This window comes from Dermacentor variabilis, chromosome 3 (genome assembly GCF_050947875.1).
Source record: "Dermacentor variabilis isolate Ectoservices chromosome 3, ASM5094787v1, whole genome shotgun sequence".
NCBI lineage: Eukaryota > Metazoa > Arthropoda > Arachnida > Ixodida > Ixodidae > Dermacentor > Dermacentor variabilis.
In genome coordinates this window covers 121,211,313-121,227,862 of record NC_134570.1, presented here as the reverse complement: position 1 = coordinate 121,227,862, position 16,550 = coordinate 121,211,313, and the positions used below count along the sequence as shown (strand labels likewise).

The window sequence follows — 16,550 nt, the reverse complement described above, 5'->3', positions numbered from 1 at the left end:
GATACCTTTGTGTATGGTTTTGTATATATATATAAACCTATTTTTTGTTTTTCAGAATATGTATGCGCTTTACATATTTGCAATACCGTTATTGTAGTATCTCACGTCTTTTTGTACATGTAGTTTGAATGTCTGCCATTTCTTTGGTGGATATCATGTACTTGGACCTTTCACTAGCCGAGCTGGCTATGGGTCCAATCATGTTTTGTTGTATTGGTTTCATAAAATAAAATGATGTTGACTGACAAAAAAACATGCATGAAGGAGGAAGAGAGATGAAAAAAAAAAGAAAAAACACTTCAGAACTGCTCCTTTCGTCTAACGAATGCGAAGAGAAAGAAGCAACAGAGCTAACACTGCTCTGAAAACAGTGACTAACAACTTCCACCATATTCAGAAAGTGACAAGTGTCCACAGTGACCTACGCTACTGTAAGTAAAGAAAATTGTCTATGTAACAAAGTATTTAACTTTTTATAATTTCTTTTTCATAGAAGACCATGTATTTAGAACCTCAATATAAGAAAGTGTGTTTATACACGATTGCAATATAATGAAATTTCTAAAAAGTCATGGGGTTCTACGTGTCAAAATCACAATCTGATTATGAGGCACGATTTAGTGAGGAGCTCAGGATTAATATTGACCACCTGGGGTTCTTTAAGAAGCATTTAAATCTAAGCACACAGGTGTTCTTGAACTTTGCCCTCATTGAAATACGGCCGCCGTGGCTGAAATACGACCTAGTGCTTAGCAGCACAACACCAAAGCCACTAAGCAACCACTGCGAGTGCCAAAATTTCACTACGACCGCGAAGGAATAACGAGACAACAAATGGAAACTTCTGCAGATGCAGATGGTTGAATTACAAGCAACTGCCAAAGCGTAGCAGCTTCATGTTCCGTAGAAAGTCCAAGTGCGATAGGATCCTATCGCACCCAGCACGGCGTGGGCATTGGGTGTAAGTGAAGGCATGTAAGTGTGAGCAGAGAAGGATGGAGGCTCGGGCGCCGTCTCCCCGCGTGAGCAAAGTAAAAGGGGGGGGGGGGGGAGGGGTGTGAGCTTGCGAGAACGCGGTTAAGTGTGTGCAAGCGGGAGAGGGGTGTGATTGGCGCGCATCTTTTTTAGCGTGGCTGTGGGTGCACATGACTGTGAGCATGGCTGAGCGCACACACAGCCCGCGCACCCTGTTTTGGACGTAATCTGTAGCGTGTGCAAAGAGTGGGCATGCCGAGATGGCGTGGAAGCATGTGTGCTGTCTTCCTGTGTGCTTTGTGCTGGAGGTTGTGCAATCTTGAGTTGCGGAGACACTGAAGCGAGAGGTGGACTAAGCATTCCCTCCCCACTGCTGGCCCTTTTCATGATGGTGCATCCCACTACGGGAAACGTTATCAGCTGCAGGGGCAGAATGGACGCGAATGCATGGCTGGCTTTGCTCTGTGCCGCTGATGCGGCCTGAAACTGTATCTTTCGTTGTTGACTCTCACATTCAACAAAATTATTTTCTTCTCATTCAAATCTGATTTTTCTGGCTGCCCAATAATTCGGAAAATTTTATGGGCCCTCCTGTGTAAGAAAGATCTATCGGCGACTGTACCTATTTGCATAAAAGGTCGAATTTCAATGTAACAACATTTCGATACCACGAAGCAAATTGCAGATTTTACTACATTCATTATAGCAAGGCTTAACTGTATTAGCAATGATGGGGAAGAGAAGAAGGATATGTTCTCATATGACAGGACTGCTCTGAATTCTTTCTGCAGCTGCACGTTCATGAAACACCGCACGGGAAATTAGGCAGCAGATTTAAGGAAACGGTGCTCTGCGCTGGTGCAGGCGGTCAACCTCAGACACTAGCCCCTTTCCTGGCTTACATTTTACGGGTTCCAAGGCCGAGTCAATTGTGGTGCTACACCTATATTTGCTGTTGTATCTGTTTTTTGCCCGGGACCTGGCAAAGCAGAGAAAGATGGCTAAAAAAAAAAACCATGTTGGTCAAATGCTATCAACCCACCCTTACTTTCCAAACTCGCAGGGTGTAGAATTTGTTAATTTATTAACAGCCGGCCACTGTGACCCAACCCCTGAGAGCCATTGAACAGGAAATGACAAGAAATAAAAACATGCCTCTAAGGCCACTGGCTTGCTGATCGAAACAACAAATGGTTCACAGTCTGGATCCCACAGCTTACGCACTTTCTAGACTCATCACCGGCGCAGCAGTTGCTTTCATCCATAAAGTTGTTTCTGTTGCTTTTTATGTTAACCTTGACTGTATAGGTTAAGCAAAACAGGATGTGAAGAGAACCATGCTTGAGCAATACGAGCCGCAGATGATGCCTGTGCACTGTAGAGAGAACAAATAATGTTCACAGACTGCTGCTAACATGTCGGTGTCCTGCGATAATACTATAGTGAAAGAAGAAGCATTACGAATGCAACTGCATCAGCCAACCTCTGCATTTGCTAAAATGCGATAGATTTGGGAAGGCATGTCAACGTAGCAATGTCAAATTACAATAGAGTTATTTCGCTTTTGCTTACGGTAGCAAATACATGAATCGCAGCATGCCTAAGCTGGCAAGACAAGGGCTGTAGTGATGGAAGAGGCATGTTACAAAAGCAAGTAACATAATGTGGACAAGTTAAAAACTATGACATTGAGAAATGGACGCCCTCACTATTATAAGGAGCTCTCACTAAAGAAGAAAAAGAATGCGCAAAAAGGTGTTAAAGCAAGTAAAGTTTTTTTATTGTAGCTGGCAGCACGCAAATCAATGCTGACACCACAACATCACAAAAACATGAGTGTTCGTAGTTATACAAGTAATTGGAAGAATAAGGGGAACTGAGTGGCAACATTTTTTTTGGTTAGTTACAAGCACATGAAGCCAACGGGCGATGAAGCCAAGGAAAGCATAGGGCAATATAACTGTTCCTTTAATTGAAACATAGGAATACAGTAAACTCTCAGTTGTACGAACGTTGGTTAATCAAATATTTCAGAATAACGAACTTTTTAAAAATCCCCGCCAGTTTTCTTATAGATTCTATGCAAAAATGTTTCACTTAAACGAATTTCGGAACAGTCAATATTTCAGTTTAACGAACTTACTTAGAGGACCAAGGCTTGCACTGCACTGCACTGCAGGCGCAACCGATGCCCGCCCTCATCAAACCGCTGCTCCAGCGGCAATGTAACGTCGCTGGTGCTACAGCGCCCCTGGGGCAAAGCGGCGGAGCGGAAAACGAATGGCAACGAGGCATGGCCTCCGAGATCGCCCGCACAAAACGAGCAAGCATGTAATCTCGGAGGCCATGAACAAAGTAACATCGCTGGTGCTTACAACTCCGCCAGAGCAAAGCGGCGATCTGTCATACCACAAACCACATGGTGCGTTTTTTTCCGACCGGCTACTCGTGCCATGGTCGTCGTCTCTTTCTTTCCAGTCTCGTCGGTTTCACGTGTGCACACAAACGACCCACGTGGTGTGTTTTTCATTGATATGTACAAATTCCATTTCACACATTTTTAACTCTATGGATGCCATGTCTTTTACTCCATGAATTGCACTTCAAACTTTTGACTCTGTATGCCATGTCTTATGTTGGTCTAGCGAATATTCAGTTTAGTGAACTTTCAGTTAAGTGAACTATTTTTTTCGGTCCCTTGAAGTTCACTCAAGCGAGAGTTCACTGTATAGAAATTAGAAATAAGACATAAAGGGTGTTCGTCATGTAATGCCACGGCTGTATGGAGAATCACCCGGTCGCACTGAAGCTACCATTGTATCATGCAACCCAAAACAATCAATGAACTGTCTGTGAAGGCACTGACATAGTTCAGTGTGTCCAGTGTGCCAGGCAGCTTCCGGGGAAGCCAGATATGTATCATGCAACCTAAAACAATCAATGAACTGTCTGTGAAGGCACTGACATAGTTCGGTGTGTCCAGTGTGCCAGGCAGCTTCCGGGGAAGTCAGATATGCCATGACAGCAATGCTAGGATCACCGAAAATTTGTGGCTTCTATAGTTCGGCACATTGAATGTGGCCCACAGCAGTCCAGCGATCACCTGTTGCCACAGCGCATGCATACTTGTGCGTTGTAAGTGGGGTACACCGCAAGGGTCAGTATTCTCGTCCATGCTCTTCAACATTGCCCTCATCGGACTCCTGGAATGTCTCTCTGCCAATCCACACCTCCATCACAGTTTCTATGTGGACAACATCATGCTTTGGACCGCAGGAGGTAGTGATGGCAAAATTCAAACAACCCTACAAGCAGCCATCGATACAGTGATAGCATACATCGAACCACGCGATCGCTCCTGCTCTCCAGCTAAATCCGAACTCCTCATACTTGAGACTCCATCTATGGACCTGGCAAGCTCACGGTGCACCTATCCCTCGCGTTTCAATCCTCTGAGTCCTCGGGCCCCGCATACAGCAAAACTGCAAGAATACTGCAACTCTACGTCATTTTAGCAAACATGCTGCACAAGTAGGCCGGCTTATTTTAGGTGTCGCTACCTGACATGCTGGTATGAAAGAGGACAACATTCTTCCGCTAGTCCTGGCCTTCATCATCAATTGCATCGTATATGTTCCGCCCTTCTTATGCATCTCGCATGCTGAGAAACAGGATTGATTTCATCATCAAGAAAGCATAAGAACAAGCGGTCCACCTTCCACCGAACACCGCCAATGTAAAGCTGGCTGAGTTGGGGCTCCATAATACTCTCGACGAGCTCATCAAGGCTCAGCGCCTAACACACTACGAACGACTCTTCCACACCGCAACAGGATGCCAAGTCCTCAGTAAGCTGAGCATCCCTTATCTCACGCAGGCTGACTCGAGCTCCCTATACCACTGGACATATGCAACACTTTCCTGATTCCCCCTGTCTCGAAGAACATGCATCCAGACTACAATACAGCACGTTGCACTGCAAGGACTCGGCAACTTGGCAGTAGGCATGAGAGCGCTCTGCACATGGCTTGTGTCGACACAGTGGACTACCTGAGCCACTCGGCCATGGTCACAGGCTCGAAACTGAATATTATGAAAACCAGCTCCACACACAGCATTCATCTTGAAGAAGGCAAAGAGGCTTCTACAGCTCTCCCCTATGCATCAACTACTGCATCATGCATCGTCACTGATTTCAAGATGGCCCTATTTAACTATACCAGAGGACTCATCTCGTCCCAAGCATACAGCCTTCTCACCAGCACACACTCCTCCCGTCACTGCAGCATTCACATTATCTGGGCCCCGAGCCACGCAGGTCTTACCGGAAATGAAGCTGCGCGTGAAGTCGCCAGAGCAAGCGTCCACTGGGCACATCACTCCTCTTTGGGCCAGTAACTTTCCGGGTGGCCTTACCATCCACAAGCCCCTGATCACGAGGCCATAGCCTCCTGACACAGCCACGCATAAGAGCGTATGATCACTATGGCGAGAAACGTAAAGTCCTCCTCAAATATCCCCCTCCCGACAAGTCTCTCAACAAGCATCCATCGACCATGTGGCGGCTCTTACAGATGCGCACCTTTGTTACACCGTCTGTGTATCATCCCATTTACTCTGATGCCTCCACACCGAGTAAAAGAAGGCACAACTTCACAGTTTTGAAACTGACATGTTGCTTCTACCTACCAAACATTTAGCACGTGAATATTAGGCCTGACTGCTTCAGGTTTTTCAACAGAGACTATCTTAAACGACATCATCATCATCATCATCATAATCATCATCATCATCCTGATCCTGGTTACGCCCAGTGCAGGGCAAAGGCCTCTCCCATACTTCTCCAACTACCCCGGTCATGTGCTAATTGTGGCCATGTCGTCCCTGACAGTTTCTTAATCTCATCCGCCCATCTCACTTTCTGCCGCCCCCTGCTACGCTTCCCTTCCCTTGGAATCCAGTCCGTAACTCTTAATGACCATTGGTTATCTTCCCTCCTCATAACATGTCCTGCCCATGCCCATTTCTTTTTCTTGATTTCAACTAGGATGCCATGCTGCTCAGTAAATGCTCGGCGGATCAAATCTGGTTTGTCTGGCTGGCCTCTGCCGCCAAGACTCAACGTCTAAGGGAGGCTCCGGTGGGGCTAGTCTCCCGGCCCCCCACCGCCCTTGACCCCAGCAAGGACTTTGAATAAAGTTTTCTCTCTATCTCTCTGGCATGTATAACTGTTAAAAGTAGGCAAATACTCTTAGGTTTCAAATAAAGAATCCAGTATTAGCCTGCTCAATTCGGTCTTTGAATCTAATAGTCACTATTCGCAGATACGAACATTTTTCAAGTAGTTTTTGAACATTTCAGAATCCCCAACTGTGACTAATCAACCCTAAATTTGGAGCAAAAGTATAATAAAGTTCATCCACGTGGTTTGGCGTAAAATGTGTCCTTCAGGGAGCCAGACTTTGCTGTCTATAAAGCGATCACTTGCAGTCTCTGAAAAGTCCTGGGCGTGCCAACTATATATATTATTCTAATGTTACATTTGTACTTTTAATAAGCAAGGCTTCATAATAAGCAATGCAATGACAGAAACTTGCAAATGCTATTAATACTAGAATGTGAACACTGTTCTATAATAATGGTGAAATCAGTTGTTCATTATTCAATAACTATTCAATATTTGATTTGAATCACTTCTGGCACTATCTTTCTCTTGATAACTGATAAGCCAATATATCCTAGGCTAATCGGCATGAGATACCTAATGCTGGCAGCTATAAAAGGTGCTGTGTGTTGTGTTCAATATAATTATTTGACCGAGTTTTACGGTCCCACTTACACTTAGCTATAAGAGTGGCTTTAGTAGAGGTCCCCAGACGGGTACGAACCACATGGAATTCTTTAATGTGCATTCAATAAGCTGTACAGACGTACTTTTATGGGTAGCCACCCCTGGAATATGCTCCACAAATTTATGACCCACACATTTCTACTAAAGAGCACAGGGAAGCAAAAAAGCCTGATGGACCCATCTACTGGTTCACTGTGAATGACGAAGCATACTAAGAGCAACCGTACTTGGTGTTCACTGGCTTTACCAAGACTGACTTTAACACTGGATAGCTGTGTACACTGCAAGCAGGTATAAATTGTTCAGTGAGGAAGCATCGATTTATTGTAAATCATATTGCTTTCACTAAAAAAAGCAGACACCGTGACGTCTGCTAGTCCCAAAGAGCAAAACTGATGCTACACATGAAAAAATTCAGTTAATTTCTTTTTCGTTTATCCATTAATCACTGGACAAATATAGATGAATGCACTTGGTTAACACCCATTCAATCGCTAGGCTGACCAATCAGAGTGTGGAATGCTGGGACATCTAGCATCCATTGGGTATCATTTCAATGCCAGCCCACCCAATGCCATATACCAAAAGGACGTGTTGCTAGTATCAGAGAGCAGGAACCCTTTAAAGGAACACTAAAGAGAAAAATAATTTCTTCTGAATCAGGAAATTACCTTTCTATGACAGCAAAAACGCCACTCTTACCACAATATGATGCTTGGTAAACCAGAAAAAGTGCAAGAACGAAAGACGGGTGGCGACGCCTCCTTGAAGTTCCCGCATCTGGTTGCTGTGACGTCATCGATTTTGATGGCATCTTCTAGGGTCTACTTAATTATACAGCGGTACAGATTGACTGCATTGTGTTCTAAAGGACCCAAATAATAAACATGGCAAGTTTCGGGAACCTTTACTCAGCCAACGCGGCGCAAATGTGAAAACATACTTTGGAATCCCTGACGTCACACTGATGTACTGGCGTCAGGGTTACGGCGCAAAATTCATATACAGATACTATGACCTTCATTTTCTATTCTAATAATCAAAGTATTATTTTGAAATGACTGCCTGTAGGGTTCTCAAACAATGCTTTATTAGTCTTAAATTATTTATTGTTTCGCTTTAGTGTCCCTCTAAATACAAAGCATCATTTGGCCAGAGGCCCAGGTTATTTTCCTATGTCCCGTCGAGTAGACCCATTTCCAGTCTCAATATTATCAACTCCTTTAATTTAATTTTTTAATGGATGATTTTAAACATGGGTCCTCCAATTGAGCAACCCAATGCTCTAGCCATTACTACATAGACATAAGCATAACTAGATAAAATGACAACCTCATTAGTCTTTCTCTTGTGCAAGCTAGCGCTACGAGACGTTTTGCATGTTATCATGTCGCACAGCAACAAGTAACTTATGAAATTGAGATTGCACAAGTTTTCACCACATTTTCCTCGTGGCAGCTAGCATTCTTGGAGTCCGTGTGACTCAGTTCACACGCAACGCCCAGCAGGTGCTGCACCTAATTAGGTAGTGCGCTGTGCGTATGAATGTTTCCTCAGTCTGTCAAGGGTGATGTATTGTACTTTGTATTCCTCAGTCTGTCAAGGGTGATGTATTGTACTTTGTATTCCAGGAAAAGTGATGTGTTTTCTCAAATGCAGCCTCCGTGCTGCATCTGCAAAACCACTTGTAGGCAGCAGTTTGCGAGTGACACCAAGCGGTCTCAGCCCTGTTCTCTCTTGTACACTGCAGGTGATGCGCCTAGTTCAGCACTGTGCATGCGTGCATGGGTATTTCCGCATTCTCACAGAGCTGGTGTGTCATGCATTTTACTTGAGATGATATTATGTGATCTGCTACACATGATATTGGGGAAGTTCACATCCCAATCATGCTGCACGAAACTGGGTACTTGGAGCAAATGTGTCAGTCTGCATCCGATGGTCTTAGCCAAGAACCAGCAGTGGAAGTGACGTATGCACCAACTTAAACATTCGCACACTTCACAATGTGAATTGTCTGGCCATTCACATAGATTCCTACAATGCGCAGGATCTGCCCATTTTTTATTTTGTGGACAGCGTGCAACGTCAGGTACAGCAATATTTGGTACGAGTTGTAATGACTGCATGGTGGGTATGCTGAGGCTATTCGGTGAATTATGCTAAGCTCATTTAGCCACTTTTTAAGCGACAACGAAGCGCACACACACTCACCGTCTCGCTGGCTGGGTTCCCAGAGGGCTGGCTGGGGCCGCTGCCACTGCCTGGGCTGCCCGGAGCTCCTTGTAGCACTGAGAGCAGTACCCGTCCCATTCAGGGTTCCCGTAGAAGCTGCACCCTTTGCGACACTTGAGGTCGCGGTTCATCTCGTGCAGCAAGCTGCCTAATTTCCTAGACTCGGCCATCGCTGTCCGCGGGGTAGGGGTCACACTCCACGAGACCAGGCTCAAATTTGTGTGTCACTCAGTCCTGCGCAAAGCAAATGAGCAGACCCCCGTTTACTGATGCATCTTTGTGTCCCCTACCCCTGAACTCCAAGAAAGCAAGGCATAAACTGTGGAATCCAAGCAAGAAAAAAAAAAAGAACTTGCACAGTCACTACATACCCAGCTCCCTTCACAAGCTAAGCTATCCGAACGCATACCGATTTGTGTGCACCCAAGGCCAGCTTAGGCTTGGCACTGAACCATGGCATCACAGAGTGGCGAGTGGCATACAAGGGGAGAAATATGCCACCCAATATGTCACAATGTGGTAAAGACAGAAACGTTACCTGCCTAAATATATACGGCACCGTCCTGCACATCAAACATCTGCTGCAAAACTCTCCTGGTACCGAAAAATTATGACCAAGTTCACTGATGCGAGTGCTGCCATGACGCTCCCTTTGGATGCATAAAGGTGCCAACCTATGCTACTGTGGGAACCCACCAAGACGGCAAACATCAACTTCTCCTGATGCACAGAGAAGCATTGTCCCCTGCCCTTCACCCTGTGCCTTAACCAGACCATAGTGCCACTCCTCCAAATAAATGCTACATTTATTAATTCATTGATTCACACGGTGCTCCTACACTTCTTGTAAGTCAAATGGGACTAGAGAGATGTGGGGACTCTTTCACATACCAACCAACTCGTTCTTACAATATTACAATGTTCCCTTTCCTTACAATTTTACAAATAGTATATAGTGAAAGCTGGTTGCACAAAGCAAGGATGCATGTGCCAGTAAAAATAACTTTTTGGCCTTACTGGCATACAACTGCATCAAAATGAACAGAACAAGGCCACATATGGTAAAAAGATGGCCAGTGTAAACCTAACAACCAAACAACCTGCTGCTTAACCATTTTAACTGCTTAGAGTGGGCTATTCCCATTATAAATGTTCCTAACTCTACTGTGAGACAACCTACTCATCGAGGCTACAGTGTATGCTAGAGGCTAAACTTTGTATGCTTAGAAAAAGAACTATGCTTGCCAAGTGATTTAAAGTTGCACAGCTGAGTTTCAGCACTGATACCAGTTCTTTAATATACTGTACATTACTTATTCAAACATATTGAAAGTTATGCACACACTGAGCAAAACACTTTTTTGCCCAAGGAGAGTATATTCTGAGCAAAAATAAGAGATAAAACAACTCTCATAATTTTGCCTATTATTTCTGGAAGGAATTACAGAAATAAATGGCTGAAGAAAACAGGCAGAAGCTCACAAGTTTCTTTTTTTTAATTCCAAGACTTTTAAGGGAATAAAACTTATGCTGTGCAACTGAAGATGTCAAGCAATCAAGTATTTTGATCAGTGGCTGTTATTCCGTTAGGAATCTACTCCCTAGTTGTGCTTCTGTCACAAGGCTCATCCCAAAGAAATTCTCCACGGGCCAGAAGTGTTGCCACTCTCTTAACAAGAGATTGGCAAAAACTTTCACACCCTATTTATCGTGCAGAAACACTGACATAAAACTGAGACTAACATAACAGCAAGAATATTTTATGCTTTATTTTATAGAGACCTAACATGACTGCATACTGGACTTCTGCATTTTTGTGTGTGCATTAAATGAGTCATTCTATGAAAATATTCTAAATAAAGGAAATGGAGTCAGGCTAAGTTATTATTATTTGGGATGCTTATGTCATGCATTTGCTTTCGACAAAAGCAAAGCTGAATGCAATGGGATGTAAAACTATGTTATTTCAAGCGCTAGCAGAGAGTTCACTTAATGTACCAACTCAGGATGCACCAAAACGAGCAGTGAAACTAAAGCAGTAGGTGCCTCTGTAAATGAACTGCTAGGTTTAGAAAGCTACATCTGTTTGATCTAAAGTGAATAACCCGCACGATGCAGCCTGACACAAGCCTCTCTGATCAGAGTTGTGCACAGAGTGGTATACAAGAAGTTCTTGCATAAATTCAAATTTGAAAAGAGTGCTCACATATATTGATGAGATAACATATGAGATCATAATTGCAATACATCTGCTCCTGATATATCCAAGATATATGTGATAAGCTTTCCAACATAATACCATCCAAACCATACCTAAAACTGTAGTAGAATGTGTTCCACACGCAGGATGCCCAACAAGCGGCGTCTCGATCGACAAGAGGATATGCAACGACTGAACCGAAAGACTAACCTCGAGGTCTTAAAAGGGCGAACCGACAGTCAGTCCGGCTCCCATCCCTTGATTCTCTGTACTCCCTTCCTTCTACGAGCCGATTGTATAATCAACTGTGACAAAGAGGAAGCACAGAATGCCGGAAGCAAGGCCACGCAACATCCTGAGAAGCAGACTCGTGACAAAGGGCTTCCCCGGGCCGTCAAGTCGCACGCGGCTTCGAGGAACCGGCAGCCTTGAAACGCATCCAGCGCGGAAGGAAGTCGAAATGCCGAGACAGACTCGTATGCCAATGCATGTGCGCGATCACGATACGAGCGAATCCACCTTCTTGCGACACCGTCCCAGAAGAAACACCTCGCGATGCGTTGTACGCTGCGCAGAAGCTACCTGATGACAGATAGAGCGCGGGCCAGACCGGGAGACGACGTCGCGCTCTGCGAGACGTAAACAAGACCGCGGGAAGGCCTCCGGCAGCTGCGCTGTCAAACTTTCGTGTGAAAACTGCTGACAGCGTCGAAGAAGGCTCTCGCGCGGCGGCCAACTTACTCTTCCTCCTCCTTTTCCGAGCGCGGCGTGTGTCTTATCGCGGGGCCGATAACTGCGCGGCCGGGTGAGACAGCCGTTGGCAGCTCATGTACCGAAGGCGGAAGCCACGCAATTTCCTCGGCGGGCCAAGCTCGTGACGAAGGGCTTCCCCCGCGTGCCCGCCGCGGCCAGCTCCTCACGTGGCGCGACCCAAGGACACGATTCCGAGGCAGCTCGGGGCGCTCCCGCCCCGCAACCCAGGTGCGCTCGGCACGCAGCGCCGCATTGCAACGGGAATGACGGTCACAAAATGCTGCTGCGCGTTCGCCGGTGCGAGTCGCGGCTCGTCCGCGAACCACGCCCAACAAGGTACAGTGCAAGGGATCTGCAACTGCCGGCAGGGCGACGACCAGCAGGACGCGCGGGCAGAATCAAGTTAATCTGACGCAACGTCTGTCGAAGATGTTAGCGTAATACATACGAGGGCGAAACCCGTACACCTAGAACACGTCTAAAAGAAGCGTACATATGCATACGCCGCATGAGCAACAGTTGTCAAGCGCGGCAGTGAGGGGGTTGGTTCCAGCAAACGTTCGCAACCGGCGCTGCCAAGACGCATCTGTCGTGCTGCTGGGGCGCACCTGTTGTTGTCGTCGTTGAGCGCGGTCGAGGAAACGCGCACGACGGTTCGAACGACGGCAGCTTCCTGGCAAATACCTCGATCGCGATCGCTCGGGTGGCCCTCAAAACGCCGATGCGCCGCGCAATCGATATGTTCTGGCAAAGCTGCGTGTAGCACCGTCACGCCTCTTGCAGGCTTCGTGATATATACCGCAGCGTGAAAGGCAATTGTGGGCGTACAAAGATCATCGGGGCAAGCCGGTACTTCGCAGAAAAGCTCAGTTTCGGAACGCAACCAACGAAACGTTGCCGAACGTGTACCGACCCGGCGCTTTAGGGCGCTTTAGAATGAAGTGACGCTTTAAACATGGAACTAGACAGTTTTGGAACGGTTACCTGTTAAGCAGTGACAGAGACGACGCCGACGGCCATCGCTGCAGGACAGCAAATCGGTTCCAATTAAGAGATAACGAACTTCAGAAAGAATGTAAGACGGCAGATACGGCAGATTACTCATTTGGATCGGATTGACTCGGCCTCGCTTTAGTTGGCCGGCTGCAGGAAAAAGAATCCGCTCAACTCCTGTTGCCAGTAGTGGCTTTTTTTCCATTTTTCTCCGCTAGGTAACCAGTACGTGATCCTGCTGTCGTTCACGTCAGTATTTGAAGGGTATGACAACAAAACCAGCAGGAATTTTCAAGAACCCATGCTGCCTTTTGTTGATTGTTAAAATTTCGCCGTAAAAACGCCGCTAACTGGTTTCGCCTGTAGTCAGCCTCTGTGTAGAAATGCCTCGAGCGGCCAGTCGCGCGGCAATTTTGCGTGCATTTGCGTGCATTCACGCTCTGAAATATACTTTTATATAGCAAGTTTTGAGAAACAAACAACTGTATCGGGAGTTTTTCATGTCGCTCTACAATTTTCTCATTGACACTTTTCATCTAATTATAATATTTGAGAAGTTGATTAATTAAGGCTAATTATAGGCGGGATGAAAAATATGGTTTATCTCCAAGCGACGGCAAACAGCATTACCTTTGCTCTGTCCAACTACGTGGCATTTGCATATTTTTAAACTCTGGCCAAAGTTAGCTGGGACACCCTGTATATGTGACTGCATGAAATGAACTTTAGTGGATATCCTATGGAAATACATTGGCAGAACATGCATATGCTCGGGATGCGTGGAATACGTCCTGCGGGCGTCCCTACTGTGAGTTGGGGACATTTCTTGCATGTCCGCGAGAGATATATCATGGGGACATGTGCGTACATTTTACGGACATGTCAAGGCCTATTGCGTAACGTTTGCTATAATGCCATTACGTTCGACAGTTGTGTGATAAACGAAGCTGACAGAGCTCCCACGCATCAAGAACCGACACACTGCATACACGCGCGCGCACGCATGTAAAGTGTAGTACTCTTCTAGGCCTTCCGTTAAGCACAGCTAGCTTACCCAGACGACACAAGAAGTCCCATGGACGTTCCAAAAAACTCCAGAAATCCCACATCCCAACGGAGACGTCCGGTGAACTTCCAAGCAACCTCCTAAACAACAAGCTCCGAAAGAGGCGCTATAATGAACATGGTTGGGATGTGGAATCAGCATGCGAATTGGTCGGTCTCCTAGAGGTTCGGTCTTCCAGCCTCCGAGAAAGAGGAACGCGCGTTCTGATATGTTCAAATAATAACCTAAAGCTTTGACATCTCGAGCTCATGCACACACTATGTGCCGAACTAACTGAAGTTTTCAAAGTAAATTGCGTCAGAAAATTCGCAAAGTACGACGCACAAGCGAGCCGCAGAAACGATAGCTTCGCGTTGTAATTCGAATTTATGAGATCCTTTGAAATAACTAAATTGTGGGATGGCAAGTCCGTAATCATTCCACATTTTCAAACACCCGGAATGGAATGGGAATAGAATGTTGGCACCAGTCAGGCAGATGGAATGAGAATGGAATAAAAATTCCCGAGATTGTGGCATGGAGTTGGAATGGAATGACAGATCGTCACAGCTCTAAATGTTGAATTTAGCGAGACTACAAAACTGGTAAATTTGCCAATTAAACTAAACATGCAAGATTTGGCCAGTCGTTTACATTCCCTAATTTTTACTCCATACGGCTCTATCAGTATTATTTGGATCGCACCGCTGGTACGAGTTGTTGTGGTCGTACCCGCTGGTACGATTTGTTGGGAACTCGGCGCTGACGCCCGTGGTTGTACCTGGGTCGCAAGCCCCAAGGGTAGCGTTGGCCTGGCGGCCTGGGGTACAACTGGAAGCATCCGAAGGTCCCGGCAAAGCAAGAGTCGACTGGTAACAACAAAACAACTTGTTTATTTTAACATCGCAAAGAGTTGGCGGTCAGGTTGACCGAAGTAGAGAGACGGGAGAGCACTTTACTCAGCAGAAGAAATCGGAGCCCTCCTTTTGGCGTCCGGGGGCAGCTGTTTTTATACTCTCGCAGTTGAGGGCAAGAAGGAACCCCTCAATAGACGAGCACGTGATTGTACAATGGGCTAAGGTGGCGCACACTGTCGTAGCGCCGCCGGTCGGGCACAAAGACTGGGAGGAGAAGGTAACTTCGGCTCTCGTAGCGCCTCTGGTCAGGCACAATGACTGGAAGGAGAAGGTAACTTCTGCTCTCGTAGCGCCTCTGGTCGGGCACAATGACTGGGAGGAGAAGGTGACCCCCTGCTGTCGCATCGCCGCCGGTCGGGCACAATGGCACATACACTCACACACGCACATGAAGACACGTGGCATCGGAACATGCCTGGAAACGCTTGGAAACGCCTGGAAACGCCTGGCGGGGAGCGTAGCGGCGACGCCGAACGGGCCAAAATGTCTGCCGCTTTGTTGCAATCGCGCCGGCTAAACCGCGCGTCGTAGGCGAAACGTAACAGTATCTACACCTATAGCTAGCTGACTACCACAGCCGCGATAATTATAAAATGACACGGTATTCTACACATTCTACACTCCTGATAGCCCGGAAAATTTCTTCGTTACAACCGTTGAAATGAATTTAAAGACAGCAAGTTTTAGGTAGAGCTAACTCCTTACTTTCAGTTTGAATTAAGCTAGTTGGCTCCTAAGTACTAGTAAACTTCTTAACATTTAGTTAAGGAGTTACGTTGTCAAGAACTATTTAATTTACCAAGAGTATGCTTGACCTACGACAAAGGGATGCAGGACAAAAACGGCCAGCAGACGCGAAACGGCCGGTCAGAGAGGCACGTGTGCTGGAAAATGGCTCCCGTTAGCGTTCCTGTATATATGCTCCCTGCGGGAGCATATATACAGGACTGCATATACAGCTATCACTGCATATACAGTTATGCAGTGAAGCCACTCCTCACGCGCACAGGAGGCAAATGCCACGCGGTGTTCCGTTTGCATTTTTGTCTGCTCGTCGCGAGCCACATGCGGCAATTGTGCGCAAGTGCTGAGCAAGGGGTCACCTTTTAATGCAGGCTACACGCTCGAACCAATGGCGCAGCCGGAGCGAGGTACGGTTGCAACCGCCTGAAATTTTTAGTTTGTATATGTGCATATACAAACACACGCACGAACGTGCATATCAGGACCCCCCGAAATAAAATCCTGACTGCGCCCGCGGCTCCAACAGCGCAAAAGCTCGCGTGCAAACGCGTATCACCTTGCAACAAAAAGCGGTGCAATGCTTTTCAGCATGCATATGAAGTTTTCTCGCCGAGGTTCGAAGGCAAGAAACGTTTTAAAGGATGTTTGCAGAAAAATGCACACACGTAAAGTGGACAATTATGTGAGCGCATTTTGGCTGCCGAAAAGCCGACTAATGATCGTCGCCAAGCGAACTATCGTGCATGCAATTATGTCAGTGACCGTTAACAGAGCGTCATTTATCCCTAACCGTCGTTCACAGCAGCTGCACGTTTTCGATACATGTGGCGCAGACAC

The 16,550-nt window shown here is 46.3% G+C and overlaps 1 protein-coding gene across 5 annotated transcripts in view; it reads right to left on the bottom strand.

Annotated features, from left to right (window-relative positions):
* The window catches only part of Rabex-5 (Rabaptin-5-associated exchange factor for Rab5), a 39,450-nt gene extending 26,310 nt beyond the window's left edge, over nucleotides 1-13,140 (bottom strand). For 2 of the 5 annotated variants that reach the window (XR_012826806.1, XM_075686252.1), the window contains exons 1-2: nucleotides 12,999-13,140; nucleotides 9,041-9,295 (exon numbers count right to left, since the gene is read on the bottom strand). Coding sequence is in view for 4 of the 5 variants with exons in the window: in XM_075686252.1 (XP_075542367.1) it covers nucleotides 9,041-9,231 (191 nt within the window). In the remaining variant the exon portion in view is untranslated. Of the gene's footprint in view, nucleotides 1-9,040; nucleotides 9,296-11,374; nucleotides 11,949-12,002; nucleotides 12,341-12,998 lie in introns of those variants that run through there. The other 3 variants (XM_075686256.1, XM_075686253.1, XM_075686254.1) reach the window with 3 other exon arrangements.
* Between the last annotated feature and the right edge of the window lie 3,410 nt (nucleotides 13,141-16,550).